The sequence below is a fragment of the Pelophylax lessonae genome (genome assembly GCF_965119305.1).
Source record: "Pelophylax lessonae genome assembly, chromosome: 2".
Classification (NCBI taxonomy): domain Eukaryota; kingdom Metazoa; phylum Chordata; class Amphibia; order Anura; family Ranidae; genus Pelophylax; species Pelophylax lessonae.
In genome coordinates, this window is record NC_138769.1 from 547,772,865 (window position 1) to 547,788,321 (window position 15,457).

Below are 15,457 nucleotides of genomic sequence, written 5' to 3' on the forward strand. Positions count from 1 at the left end.
CCAGAGCCTGTTGACCGATCTGTCCACTACGGTGCAGACGCTCCAGGAGTTCGGGGGGACCATAAACGTTCCAAAGTCGACTCTGTGCCCTTCGGTTCTGGACTCTGTTCAGGTGAAGGTCTTCCTGCCGGAGGACAAGCTCAGGACGCTTCGGGACGAAGTCAGGTCCCTCAGGGACAACCGATCCTCGTCACTCAGGACATGCATGAGGTGTCTAGGGTTGATGGTCTCGTCCTTCGAGGCGATCCCCTTTGCCCAGTTTCACACGCGGGGTCTCCAAGCGGAGATTCTTGCCAAATGGGACGGGCGACCTCAGTCTCTGGATTTGCAGGTCTCGTTGAGCTGTCGCACCAGAAGGAGTCTTCTGTGGTGGCTCCAGTCCCCGACGGTGTCGGGGGGCAAGACTTTTCGTCCGTTATTTTGGACGGTGGTCACCACGGATGCCAGCCTGTCGGGCTGGAGTGGTGTCCTGGGCAACCTGTCCGCCCAGGGAACTTGGTCGAAGGAGGAATCCTCCCTTCCGATCAACGTTCTAGAATTGAGAGCGATAAAGCTTTGCCTTCTCCAGTGGTCGGAACGGCTTCAGGGCCGTCCGGTTCGGGTTCAGACGGACAATGCCACCGCTGTGGCCTACATCAATCACCAAGGGGGCACCAAGAGTGCCCGAGCGGCTCGGGAAGTGACCGACATTCTGTCTTGGGCCGAGACGCACGTCCCGGCGATAACGGCAGTACACATTCCGGGGGTGGACAACTGGCAGGCGGATTATCTGAGCCGCCAGACCCTGGACCAGGGGGAATGGTCCTTACACCCGGATGTGTTCCAGATGTTGTGCGCGAAGTGGGGTTCACCGGATGTGGACCTGTTCGCGTTTCGTCTGAACAACAAGGTGGAAAGGTTCGTGGCAAGGACGCGCAATCCTCGGGTGAACGTCTCGGACGCGTTGGTGGCGCCCTGGCATCAGTATCATCTGATATATGCCTTTCCTCCAATTCAGTTGCTGTCCAGGTTCCTTCGCAGGTTGGCCTCGGAACCGCACACGGTGATTCTGGTGGCTCCAGACTGGCCTCGCCGGTCTTGGTACGCAGACCTCGTTCATCTGACAGTCGGACCTCCGTGGCGACTGCCGGTACAGGAAGACCTCCTGTCTCAAGGGCCGATCTTCCATCCTGCTTTACAGTCGCTGGCTTTAACGGCCTGGCTGTTGAAAACCAGGTCCTGAGGGACAAGGGTCTCTCCCCTGAGGTCATTCCTACTCTGATCAAGGCTAGAAAAGCCTCTTCGGGGAAGATTTATTATCGTACTTGGAAAGCGTACTTTGCCTGGTGTGAGTCCAGGGGGTACTCCCCTCGCTCATACTCCGTGTCAAGAGTGCTGGCTTTCCTCCAATCTGGTGTGGATCAGCGTTTGGCGCTGGCCACGATAAAAGGCCAGATTTCTGCACTGGCTGTTCTTTTTCATCGCCCTGTGGCGTCAAGTTCCTTGGTTCGCACCTTTGTTCAAGGGGTGCGTCATTTGGCCCCTCCTCGGCGGGAGCCCTTGCCTCCGTGGGACTTGAACTTAGTTCTGTCTGTGTTACAGCATGCTCCCTTTGAAAAGATCAGGGAGATCTCGTTGCCTCTGCTGTCCAAGAAGGTTGCCTTTTTGGTGGCGATCACTTCGGCTCGCAGGGTGTCGGAGCTAGCGGCTTTGTCTTGTAGCTCTCCCTATAAGGTACTTCACAGGGATAAGGTGGTCTTGCGACCTAACCCGTCCTTTCTTCCAAAGGTGATCTCGGATTTTCACCTTAATGAAGACATTGTCCTGCCTTCACTCTGCGCGAAGCCAAAACATCCTAAGGAGGTTGTTTTGCATTCCTTGGATGTTGTTCGGGCGATCAGGGTTTACCTGTCATCTACTAAATCCTTTCGCAAGTCGGATTCCCTCTTTGTCCTTCCTGAGGGACCTCGGAAGGGCATGGCGGCGTCGGCTGCGACCATCGCCAAATGGATCAGACAAACCATTGTGCAGGCCTATGCCTTAAAGGAAAGGGTTCCGCCCTTCCCTGTGAAGGCGCACTCTACCAGGTCTTTGAGTGCGTCTTGGGCATTCCGGCATCAGGCTTCGGTGGCCCAGGTGTGTAAGTCGGCGACTTGGTCGTCCGTGCACACCTTCTCCAAGTTTTATAAGGTGGACGTTCAGGCATCGGCTGATGCCTCCTTTGGCCGTAAAGTTCTCAGTGCAGCAGTGCCATACGGACCCTTGTTTTTTGGGGTCTTTGGCTGTTGGGGTGTTTTACCTCTGGGTTACTTGTTTTCCTGGGTTGTTGCTCCTGTTGAGCACTTTTTCCTGTTGCCCAGCTGGTTCTCTTACTGTATGTAAGGTTCCTTTCTCTGATGTGGGTACTGCGTTGCTCTTCTGCGGCTGCGTCTCCCACCCCTCCATGTCTACACTGCTTTGGGACATCCCATTGGTGAAGACTGTGTGAGTGGGCGGCGACTGTCGGAGGACGTAAGAGAAAACTGAATTTTTGTAAAATCTTACAGTAAAATTCCTTTCTCTGAGTCCTCCGACAGTCGCCGCCCCCCGCCCCTCTTTTGGGGTTTTTGTGTACTCTTACTGCTATGCTACCAAACTGAGTTGGGAATGCTGGTGCAGGGAGGTATTGACTAGTGGGACAGCCCCTAGGGGTGTGTCTATGCTAAAAGCTTTTGTTACTAACAAGTCTTGTGCCTAGCTACTCCTACGGAGCAAAGGTCAATACCCATTGGTGAAGACTGTGAGTGGGCGGCGACCTGTCGGAGGACTCAGAGAAAGGAATTTTACGGTAAGATTTTACAAAAATTCTGTTTTTTCACATGAAATTCTCTCAAAAAAAAATGTAAAAATAAAATTTTTTTAACATTTTAGGCCAATTTGTTTTCTACAATAAGCGTATTTTGATTGGTTTGCGCAAAAGTTATTGCGTTTACTAATTAAAGGAAAGATTTGTCATTTTTATTGTTTTGGTTATTTTTTACTAGTAATGGCGGCGATCTGCGATTTTTTTTGTGGGACTGCGACATTGGGGCGGACAGATCGGACCCCTGACTGACATTTGACACTTTTGGGAATACCAGTGACATTACTACAGTAATCAGTGCTATAAATATGCACTGTTACTGTCAAAATGACACTGGCAGGCAAGGGGTTAACTTTATTGGTGATCAAGGGGTTAAGTGTGTTCCTAGGAGCGTGGCTTGTGATGTAATCACAGAGACATACGATCCTACATAGCAGGATCATATAGCCTCTGTGCTTACATCAGGGAGAATGACAGACAGCTGTGTTTACATCAGCCGTCTGTCTTTTTCCCTCTGCAACAGGAGATCGCGAGTGGCTGGAGGACATCGGAGCCGCCGGTCACTCGAGCTATAGCTCCCTGTACAGGATATTAGTTATTTTTCTAGAATTGTTGCCCTCTGGACGTTTGTTGTGACACCCACCGTGTGACGCAATCATCAATTATGTAAACGTGCATGCCCTACGCACGTTTGTTCACATGCAGACATCGGGGGTCGGTGGAAATGGTTTTAGTTTATCACTTTTTTCCTTTTTTTAACTAAACAAGAATCTGCAAACCTTCTGTGAATCAAAGTCTTCCAATTCACATCATTTAATAAAGGTTGAGTCAGATCCAGAGCTTCGGTTCACTTACTTGTCAGCAGCCTCAGCAAGTGAACCAAAGAATCGATTAATTTCAATGAGTAGTTCGAAATGAACCGATTCACATAAAAGATCCAAACTTCCCATCACTATATTGAGAGTACCTCTTTATTCTCACTGCTGTGTCCTAATGGTGCGCGTGTGAGATACTCGTTCTTTGCATGGGTTGTGTCTTGCCTTAGGTGGGCAGTTGTTTGCTTTGTCATTACTGCAATACATTTATACAGCCAGCAGCTCTTTTGTGCCTCTCACTTTGGAGAGGGGGGTTGTCAGTAGCCATATTAGGTATGGGCAAGTTCTAGATGGAGATGGATGTGCACTGGCTGTACATGTCACACCCAGTGCCCTTCCAATATCTGTTGCAGGACAATTTTCCCTGTGTGGGTAGTGGGGATGCAGCTCTCCTACGTCCCAGCACCTGCTCACTGAACGGGCTTGTTTCACCCCTCAGTAGTCCCAGCATGAGAACACAGTTCTGAGTACATGAGTGCCTCGCATGTCATGGATTACAGGTGCACCAGAATGTGACCGAGCATCCCAGTGCCACAGGTAGACAAGAATTGAATTTTCTAAATGGTCCCTTGAGTTATACCAAGAATACAGTGCATATGCGAGGACCGGGGCAGAGTCTGTTTGACTCTGTCCACCACCCTCCTAGTTGTGGCAACACCACATTTTCTGCATCTGGTGCTGTGGTATATTGGCACCTATGTCAGGATTTTTTGAAGCTGCCTGTTGACATCTCTTCAGTTTACCCAATTTGTTTTCCAGGGCACTAAAGAGGGCTGGACACCCATCTCTGGTAAACTTGGGTTAATTTATTTTGGGCCCTACCTTTTTTTTTTTTTTGGTTAGCATATGGTTGCACAAACATATCTGCTTCTGGTGGGACCCACAGTGCCCTCTGTAACCTGAAGGCTTTAACCTGCTTGAGTTTCTGCAGTCTTCTTTAACGCTGTTGGATGAGACCTACTTGTTTTTTTCCCCAAGAGGACTCACTGCAGTTATGCGTTAGTTTAAGGGCAATCTCTCAACCAGGGCTGCTAACGCTAAATTCAGAGTCCATAGATGTACTTCATTCCTGCCTCAGCTTCAAATTACAAAAGGAACTGACTGATAAGTCCCATACCCTTGTGAGATATGTTTTTTGCAGATGCGCTTGAAAAACTGATTCCAGCTTTTATTTCTGCAGTGCAAGCCACCTGTATGTTCATGCAGCCTAAAGCTTCTGCTAGTGCTGCTACTGCGATTGGATCCCATTGAGACCCTAAGATTCCAAGTCCTTTCCAATGCATATGCTACTTCTGGGCAAGGGAGACTCCCAATACTTCTTACAAATATTTTACAGTCCAAAATCCATTAGTGGAGTCTCAAATGAGTGGTTACTGTTGGTCCAGTGGTGTCCCCGCCCTAAAGCAGGACTAATCTCCACAAATACTTCTGCTCCAATGATCTGAAGTCCCTCACTTGGCTTCTTATGGATGCTAGGTCTTTGGTTGCACTGATGGGCCAGTGTAAGATAACTTGTACACATGCACAGATCATTTACCATGGAAATGCTGAGAGTACCAGTAAGGTACTATGAACTGCACTGTTTGAACAACTCAGTGTATATAATAAGGAATAGAGGTAGGCAAGTTTGTTTCATTGCAGGGGAGAAATAGAATGCCTTCTGTGCAATAAAGAGCCTGCCTGCAATTTTTTTTTTCTACTAGTTTTATTTAACCAGATAGCTGCCATAACCCCAGGATTTTTTTTAAACGGCAGGCAGCCTGCTTTCAGATAAGGGTGGTCCCAGTGGCGAATTTGCTGTGGAAATCACCCTTACGGTGCAGCAGAAGGGGTGCCCCCCCCCCTCCCGCCGTGCCCCAGCTGTTTTCCCCACTTACCAGACCTGTCGGCAGTGGGGAAAACAATCCGGTCCCGGATCCTCTGAGACAGAAAGTCGAGTGAGGGCAAGATGGAAAAGGGTTTTTTTTTTTTATACACAAAGTTGCCAATTTATAAGATATTGCTAACATAGCATGTACATAGCAAAAATGACACCCCAAAATACATTCTGCTGCTCCTCCTGAGTATGACTATACAACATGTGTGAGACTTTTACACAGCCTGGCCACAGAGAGGCCCAACATCCAAGTAGAACCTTCAGGCGTTCTAGGAGCATAAATTACACATTTCATTTTCTGACTACCCATTACATCTGTGAAGGCCCTAGAGCACCAGAACAATATAAAAATGCCCATAAAATGACCCCACAGGAGCGGTGCTCGGGTACTCTTGATAAATCTGCAGACGGGTACACGGGTACTCTGATGGGGCTGCAGACAGGTATTCTTTACTGTGGGGGCAGTCTGGGGACTGTATTTTGCACTGAAATTGGTAACTCACTGTTACCAGATCTCCTCCTCACACTGGATCAGTGTGTGAGAAAGAAAACCCAGTAACGGTGATTTACTGTCGTTTGCTGACATTTGTGACTGGTTGTGCCAATTTAATTGTCTCTTTACCCTGAACGGGGATGGCTTGTGTCTGAGGGACACACCCTATACCCGATCGCCGCACTGTGTGCCCTGGGGGCGCGTGTGAGCAGCGAGGACAACACGTGACCGGCTATGATAGCCGGTTATAAAGTAAAAGACCAATTTTCATTGGCTCTTTACCCTGATCAGGGATGGCTTGTGTCCTGAGGGACACGCCTCATCCCAGACTGCTGCGCTGCTCGCCCCCAAGGGACGCGCATGAGCAGCAAGAACGGGTGGACATGTGACACCCGCCAGAAAGAGGTTCCTGTCGGCATTGATTTTCAATGTGCTGGTAGGGAAGTGGTTAAAGATGCCTGAAGGGCAGTTGCAGTGCATCTTCAGTGAGCTTACATTTTATATATTTGTCCTTTGTTTACCTTAACCACTTGCCTACTGGGCACTTTAACCCCTTCCTATCCAGGCCAGTTGTCAGCTTTCAGCGTTTTTGAATGACAAATGCATGGTCAAGCATCACTGTACCCATATGAAATTTTTATCATTCTTTTCACACAAATAGAGCTTTCTTTTGGTGGTATTTAATCACTGCTGGGTTATTTGCTTAACAAAATGAAAACAGTTTCTGGTAAAATATTTTCCAAACAGGTAATTGAAGGGCACTAATAGGCGGCACTGATCAGTGTCCTGATAATCAGTGCAGATGTCCCCTTTCACTCTAGCCGGTCACTAGCTCTCTCCTCACACTGACAGCATGAGGAAAGGAATGCCGATAACTGGCAAGTGTGTTTACCACATGATCAGCTGTGTCCAATCACAGCTGATCACGATGTAAAATGCTGCTGTGTTTGGCTCTTTACCCCGATCTGTGACCACCTGTATCCGAAAGACAGTGATCACTGAGCATCCCGGCTGTGCAGTGGGTGGGCGCGTTCACAGGAGGACATCATATGACGCCCTCCCAGAACTGTCCAAATGCACTGTAGCCAACATTTCATAGCGCAGTCAGCAAGTGGTTAAAGTGTAATTGTTTTTTAAGTTTTGGAAAAAAAGTGGTGAGGGATTAGAACACCTGACCTTTTATTGCTGTCTGTGCCCGTTAGGGAGATTCACCCACACTATTTGTCCTGTTTACCATCATCAAAAGTAAAAGAAAAGAAAAAATTCCAAATTTTGAGTTGACATCAGAACTGTAATAGAGGGGAAATTTTCTAATGGAAACACTAGTTCTGGTAAACAAGGGATTCACTTACTTTGGAGGGATTTCCTCTTATTTCCTGTTTTTGCTATGGGACTGGAGGTGAAGGGAAATCTTCCCAACCGTTCTGAGGACAAAAAAAACCTGACAGGGGTTTTAATCCTCACTTAATCAATCCAAAAATGGAAACATTTGATTTGACCTACACATGGTTACCAGTTTTCACTTTATTTCAGTTCATAAAATATAGGAAACTACAGATGGACCGACTAAACGCAGCATAGATTAGCTACGCCAATCAACCACCAGCTACCACTAACCACCTCCTCCTCCCCAATTCAGACTGCTCATTCACTCAGGCTGGAAACATTTAGATAAAAACGTAGTTATAAAAAAACAAGTCTGCTTTTATTTCTTATAGAATAAAATGAACACAATATACATTCACTTTTGAAAAGAACAGAAAAAAATTACATTATATACACACACAAAAAGTTTTAATAGCATAAAATGAAACCAAGCAACAAAACCTGAATTATCTTATGTAAACATGTAAGATGTCAAGTTCATTGTAAAATTTCCTGGTTATAAAATTAAACAGTTATAGGGGAAAAATAAATATATGTCTAACCTTTGTTTACCATGTGTGTTAAAAAAATTAAAATTAATTGATTGCACATCACTTAACACTCAAAAAAAAAAACAAACAAAAAAAAAAAACACACCAATCTTCTCTAATACGTGTAAAGTTTTTGTAGAAACCCTTAAAACATTTGGGATGCAATGTCCTGTATATGAATCCAGAGGATACTGTACCTGTGTGCCACAGTCTCGTACAAGTACAAGTCACATGACCAAATGCCTAGACAATTGTTTAAGTAGCCAAGACTATAGGGAGCCATGAAATACATTTTCTCCAAAAGTCACAAGTACTTCAGCACCTTTGTTTTACTAAATGCATTCATCCAAGAGGACTGTTAACAAAAACTTCAAGCTGACATTTAAAGCAGAGTTCCACCCAAAAGCTCTGCTTATCTGCCCCCCTCCCCTGAATGGTGCCAAATGTGGTACCGGAGGGGGGGGACCTGGCTCCAACGAGATCCCCTGAAAGTTTGCCCCCACCTCCTTTACCCAATGCCAGGCCACTCACAAAGCACAGCATGCTTTGTACATGCACAGTAGGGAATCGACAAGGCTTCACTGCCAGTTTCCCTTACAGGTAATGGCGGCAGTGGCAGCAGCACCCGAGAGCTGATGGAAACATTAGCTGGGGTACAGACATTGCATATTAGGACACTTGCCTGTCCTGGAATCCAGCAAAGTCAGCAGATGCAGTATTTGTAGCTGCTGACTTTATACAATTTTCCATGGGGGGCTGGACCACCTCAAAGTATAATCCAACCTGAATAAAAAATAAAAAAAATCCATCCATTTGTTGTTGGCAACATATTTTTGTCATCAAAGCACACAGTGTAATCCAAACTTGACATCAAACCTAAAATACAAAAAGTACTAACTTTAAAACCTGATAAAATAGTTCTTGAAAAATATACAAATACATTCAGTGTGAAAATAGAGCAGTTCCAATATTTTCATAAATAAAGCTTTGTACATTTTAACAGTAATATACAAAATGGAAAATCACTAAATACAAGCTACTGTGTAGAGTTTGAGTCCATTTCACCACTTGATGTAAACGGCGAGTCATTTTTCAAGGCTTCCCTTGCCTTTATCCTTATACATTTTGGGCATTCGCCAGTCTTAAAGCATTGCTTGTGATAGCAGGCCTTGCAAACTAGAATACAGAGAAGAAAAAAAAATGGTAGAAAAGTAAACAGCTATCGTTTGGGACGAGCAGCAAAGGGAACTGTGCAATATCCCTTAAGAATCACTCACAATCTATTCTAAACTGCTGGAACTCTAGAATAGAATTGGTTGCCAAGGGTTAGCACATTGATGTCGACATAAAGAAAAGTTCTTTCAGCTTAGTACAGATGATTACAATGTTTAAAGGGTAGAATTTTTTGGAGGCCTTTAGAAAAAAAAAAGAAAAAAAAAAAAAGAAAAAAAAAAAAAAAGTTAGTGGTTTTTGTTTATTATGCCAAATGATAGCCCCCTATAACCTGGCTGTTCAACCTGTGGCTGTGGTATTAAACCCAAAACAAAAATGTAATTATTTTGCAGCTTACCAATCATTAGATATGGTGACTGCATTTGTCTTTTTAGCCTACTCCCCCCACCCCTCCTGTTTTCACAATGTGATCTGGCCAGTAACACACCTTCTGTATTAGAGTGCCCCCACTCTGGATTAAAGAGGAAGTAAAGCTTCCTCTGTAACTTGTACCTATAAGAACGCCTATGATAAGGCTTACCTATTCGGTACTGTAAAAATATCTCCTAAACATGCAATGTTTAGGAGATCTTTACTTTGCATGCAGCCGGTGACATCACTGGTGCATGCGCTCTGAAGGAACGGCCCCCGTGCTGTTCCTTCAGAGCCCTGTGCCGTGAACAGCAGCTCCTGTGCGCATGCACGGGAGTGACAATCGCGGCTCAGGCCAGATGGCCGAAGGACGCAAACCCGGAAGGAAAACAGGATATAGATGGACGCTGTGTCAGCGGTGAGTGGGTGGCACTGCGGGGGCTTCTTCTAAGGTAAGTATTTCATAATGAGCTAGTATGCAAAGCATACGAGCGCATTATGCCTTTGTCTTTCAGGGATTTTTTTTTCTTCTTTATTGGGAGGTTTACAACCTTTTTAAGGAGCAAGAGATACCTTTGGACAGCAGCATTGTCAATCAACACTAACAGATGTAAACACTAACAAATTTAAGCCAAACTCCAGCCAACACTTTATAAGCAGTTACAGCAAACAGTTTTGTTCCTTTTGGGATAAACATTTTACATAAAAAAAAAAGCAGACCACTGTAAGCACTCTTGTCAGTAGAGGGTTGAGACAAACCAATTACTAACATCTGCATCTGCAGGACAGCTTGTTCTGCTAAAAAAAACAACAGACTTACTGGTCAGATCACCAAGTGAAAATAAAGGAAAGAAAGCAAAAAAAAAAAAAAAAAAAAAAAAAAAGCAGCCATCACATCTAAGAACTGGTAATCTGCAATATAATGTTTGCTTTTTAGTTTAATACCACTTTAAATATATGTTGTACAGCATAGTCAAATTATTCTAGAGGGTCCTCCGACACACACAGTTGCCTTCCTTTGACTACACACCTTTTTGTAGAATGGTTTAACTTCCTAATTTAAATGCAGATTTCAAATCCAGCACTCAGGTTTAGCCCTGGTTTGGATTGTCTACCATATGCTGTATGTACTAGTCAAATGAAAAATTAAAAAAACACAGCTGTTCAATTTTTGCCTGGGTGTAAGCATTATTAGATCTAGTGAAATGTATAAATTGTGCAAATGTTAAACAAAAGTAACAGTTAACAGTACATTCTAAACATTGTCAATATTGTGTGTAGAAGTACTCCTGGTAGGAGGCTTCTACAGTTCATCCGGAAAGTATTCACAGGGCTTCACTTTTTCCACATTTTATGTTACACCCTTATTCCAGAATAAATTAAATGTATTATTTTCCTCAAAATTCTACAAACAATACCCCATAATGACCACGTGAAAAACGTTTGAAATCCTTGCCAATTTATAAAAAAATAAAAAAAAATCACATGTACATAAGTATTCACAGCCTTAGCTCAATACTTTGTTGAAGCACCTTTGGCACCAAATACAGCCTCAAGTCTTTTTCAGTACGATGCTACAAGCTTGGCACACTTTTTTTGGGCAGTTTCTCCCATTCTTCTTTGCAGGACCTCTCGAGCGCCAATTAGGTTGGATGGGGAGCATCGGTGCACAGCCATTTTCAGATCTCTCCAGAGATGTTCGATCGGGTTCAAGTCTGGGCTCTGGCTGGACCACTCAAGGACATTCACAGCGTTGTCCTGTAGCCATTCCTTTGTTACCTTGGCTGCTTGCTTAGGGTCGGTGTCCTGTAGCCATTCCTTTGTTACCTTGGCCGCGTGCTTAGGGTCGGTGTCCTGTTGAAAGATGAACCTTCGCCACAGTATGAGGTCCAGAGTACTCTGAGGCAGGATTTTATCAAGGACGTCTCTGTACATTGCTCATTCATCTTTCCCTGGATCTTGACTAGTCTCCAAAATCTTGCCGCAGAAAAACATCCCTACAGTATGATGCTGCTACCGGTTAGGTGATGAGCTGTGCCTGGTTTCCTTCAGACATGATGCTTGCCATTCAGCCCAAAGAGTTCAATTGTTGTTTCATCAGACCAGAGAATTTGGTTTCTCATTGCCAGAGTTCTTCAGGTGCCTTTTGGCAAACTCCAGGTGGGCTGTCGTGTGCCGTTTACTGAGTGGCGGCTTCCGTCTGGCCACTCTACCATATTGGCCTGATTGGTGGAGTGCTACAGAGATGGTTGTTCTTGTGGAAGATACTCCTCTCTCCACAGAGAAATGCTGGAGCTCTGTCAGAGTGACAATCAGGTTTTTGGTCACCCCCTAAGGCCCCTGTATCAGTTGTGGATTTTTTACATGTTCCCAATACATGTGTAATAATAATAATAATAATCTCTCACTTACAGGTGGTTCTAAAATGGCTGCCGCATATTTAATGAACCATGTGCTTGTGGGGGGAGGGGGGGGGTGCAGCCATGTGTGGATGACCTCACTCAAAGTGACCTGATGAGTGGACAAGAGGTATGACCACATCCTGTGGGCGTTCTCTTGTGCACAGTACTATAAAAAAGGCTTAATTTGCATGAGAAAGCCTCTTTCCCATCACCCTGACTCCTTGGAGGGTCACACAGAGAAAACGTCCATTATGATGTAGCCTTGCTTGTTTGTTCGTTTGGAAGGTTGGCTGTTTGGAAACATGCGGCCAAGACCCCTTTGTTGCAGAGATCTATTGGACGCTGTTACAACTACCAAAAGCTAAGTATTATGTTTAAAGTGTATTTGTTCATGGTAACTTTTATGTGTAAGGGAGCTTTATGTATTATGATGTCCAGTAATGGTAACTTTTTAAGATGTTTAAGGAAACTTTGTGTTTATGATGTCCAGTAAAGTTTTGTTTTATGTTTTTTATCAAAACTGCTCTTGGTGCCTGCTTTCATTCTAAATATTCACGAGATATATGTCAGTGGCTGTCCAGTATACCTGAATTATAAATTTTGTTGTTATTCACCATTTTGATACAGCCCCTCCCCCCGATCCCTCAGTTTGGCCAGGTGATCAGCTCTAAGAGGAGCCCTGGTGGTTCCAAACTTCTTGCATTTATGGATAATGGAGACCACTGTGCTCATTGGGACCTTCAATGCTGCAGACATTTTTCTGTAATTTTCCCAGATCTGTGCCTCAATACAATCCTGTCTCGGAGGTCTACAGACAATTCCTTGGACTTCATGGCTTGGTTTGTGCGCAGACATGCACTGTTAACTCTGGGACCTTATATAGACAGATGTGTGCCTTTCCAAATAATGTCCAATCAACTGAATTTACCACAGGTGGACTCCAATCAAGTTGTAGAAACAAGTTAAGGATGATCAGTGGAAACAGGATGCACCTGAGCTCAATTTTGAGTGTTATGGCAAAGTTTGTAAATACTTCTATGCATGTGATTTTTTATTTTTAATAAATTTGCTAAGGATTTCAAACAAACTTCTTCCACGTTGCCATTATGGGGTATTGTATGATTAAATTCATTAACTTCCTCAAAATTCTACAATTTTAGAATTAAGCTATAACATAAAATGATGAAAAAGTGAAGCGCTGTGAATACTTTCAGGATACACTGTAATAGCCATCTGTTGCTCCTAATGCAATCAAAGGGAAACTGGTGGCAGCGACAGCTCTTCTGCACCAGAGCCAGGATACTAGTGTGGCCTATATAGACTGGCAGTGACAGTTCTGTCCAGAAGGGTGAATTTATCCAACATATTACACCCATATTTAGGGTGTAACATGCAACATGTTCAGCAACCTCCCTCAGCACTGCCACACATCCTCTCCCACAACCACTGTCACAATTTGCCTCCACCCACATTAGCTGCATCATCCATTCACAGAGCTCTGTGAATGATTGACCTACAAAGACTGTCTTCCATTGCTGCTGCAGATGGCTCGTAGTTCTCAATGAGCTCTCCAGTAACTGTCTGCCCATATAGGAGGAACAGGCAGACAGCTATACTGAGTCTCTCACTGTATAGCTTAGCTTTTTATTTATTTATTTTTAGTTCAAGCTAGCGGGTTGAACAAAAAACCAAACTGATCCCAGCATCCACGCAAGTGATGTGGATACATGCTTTTCCCCTGCTGCGCTATTGTATTCTGACAGCGGGGGCTCCCCCTAACTAGAATACACTGATCAGCCATTGGCTGCATGCACAGAACCAAATGCTGGATTTGCACCATGACCATTCAACAGAAGCCAGTCCTGCCCCTGTGATAACATTTATCCCTTCTGTGTGTTTCCTCTCAATGTCTTTTTCCTCCCCCTCTGTTTTCATAAGGTGATCTGGCAAGTTACACACCTCCTGTAATAAAGTGCCCCCATTCTGGATGAAGGAAGCACCATGGCACCTTTGGACCGCAACATTGTCAGTCTGGGTGGACAGGGGAGTGTTCGCTGTACTAGCAGATTTAGATACACTCACAAACTGAGGCCAAACTCCAGCTCACACTGCAGTTACAGTACATTTTTTTCCCCTTTTGGGATAAAGGTTTCACATAAATAAATGTTGATCCATGTAAGCACCCCCGTCTGTGTTAAATTGTTTTTCTTAGCCCTCTAACTACTACATCTGCAGGACAGCTTGTTCTGTGGAAAACAGACTCACTGGCAGAAAATAAAGGAAAGCAAGCCTAAAAAAAAAGCAAACTATGCAGTCATCACATCTAGAATTGTTAAGCTGCAATATAATAAAAGGTTTGCTTTTAGGTTTACTACTGCTTTAAAGGTTCTGTAACTGTCAATACAGAAGTGCAGAAAACACATCAATGCAGCAAATCACTACACAAGAATGAAGGAGGAAACTGATTATATGTACAATACACACCTTCACATCTTCTACAGGTTTGTATCTGGAATGGAAAAATCACATCAGTTTCTTGGCAAAATTCACATATAAACCCCTTGGCTTGGCACAACTGGAAAACAAAATAAAAAGTTGTTTACTGACAATAAAATAAAAAATCAAATTAGAGAAAACAGACAGTTGATACTGTACATAGAGTCCTAGTTTTAACAAATGAAAACCTCTTCAAACTCAACTCTAAGCAAAAATCTGGATTTTTGACTTACATAAAACCCATTTTTTTCTGATGTTCATTGACGCACACATCTCCAGGTATTCATAACTATTGGGTTATACTGCTGCCTACAGGAGTAGGACACTAGGCAGAAAATAATTCTGGCTACACCCATGGGCAGTCCCAGGGGGGTATACTCCCTCTCTGCTACAGCCACTCAGTTTTGTAACAAGCAGTGTCAGGAGAGTAATAACTCCACAGAGGGGTGGGTGCGGTGTCCGTCAATCAGAAAAATGGGATGTTACTGCAAGTTAGACTTCCTGAAAGACTATGTAGCTGCCAGGTACACCCTAACTGGATGTTTAGGCCTGGGACACAGGGAAGGGAACACAATGTATTCATTCAAATGAAAAATCAGAGCCAACCTTTGGAAGGAACAACGGACAGGGGCAAAGATACACCTTATCCCTGTGAAACACCTGGGAAGGTGAACGACAGGATAACGCCGCCAGTTCAGACACTCTGCGTGCAGAGGTGATAATCACTAAAAAGGCCTCCTGGGACAGCGCAAGTAGGGAATCTCCCAAATATTTTCAAAGGGAGGCTTCTGCAGAGCTGAAAGAACCAAATTAAGATACCAAGGCAGCAACAGAGCCCGAACTGGAGGAATTAAATGTGGGATACCCTGAAGAAAGGTACGCACCAGGGAGTGTCTGGCCAAAGGTCATTGAAAGAAGCCAAAGCTTCCAACCTGGCCCTTGATGGTACTCAAGGCCAATTTCTGTTCAACCCCCCGTTGAAGGAAAGATTCGA

General features: G+C 44.4%; 1 protein-coding gene across 1 annotated transcript in view; it reads right to left on the reverse strand.

The window, feature by feature from the left end:
* Positions 1-8,925: 8,925 nt before the first annotated feature.
* RUBCNL (rubicon like autophagy enhancer) overlaps positions 8,926-15,457 on the reverse strand; it is a gene marked incomplete at its 5' end in the record, with an annotated part of 89,200 nt that continues 82,668 nt past the window's right edge. Inside the window, 2 exons of the mRNA XM_082247253.1 lie at positions 8,926-9,157; positions 14,452-14,542. Of these exons, the coding sequence (XP_082103379.1) occupies positions 9,018-9,157; positions 14,452-14,542 (231 nt within the window). The 3' untranslated portion in view covers positions 8,926-9,017. The remainder of the gene's footprint in view (positions 9,158-14,451; positions 14,543-15,457) is intronic.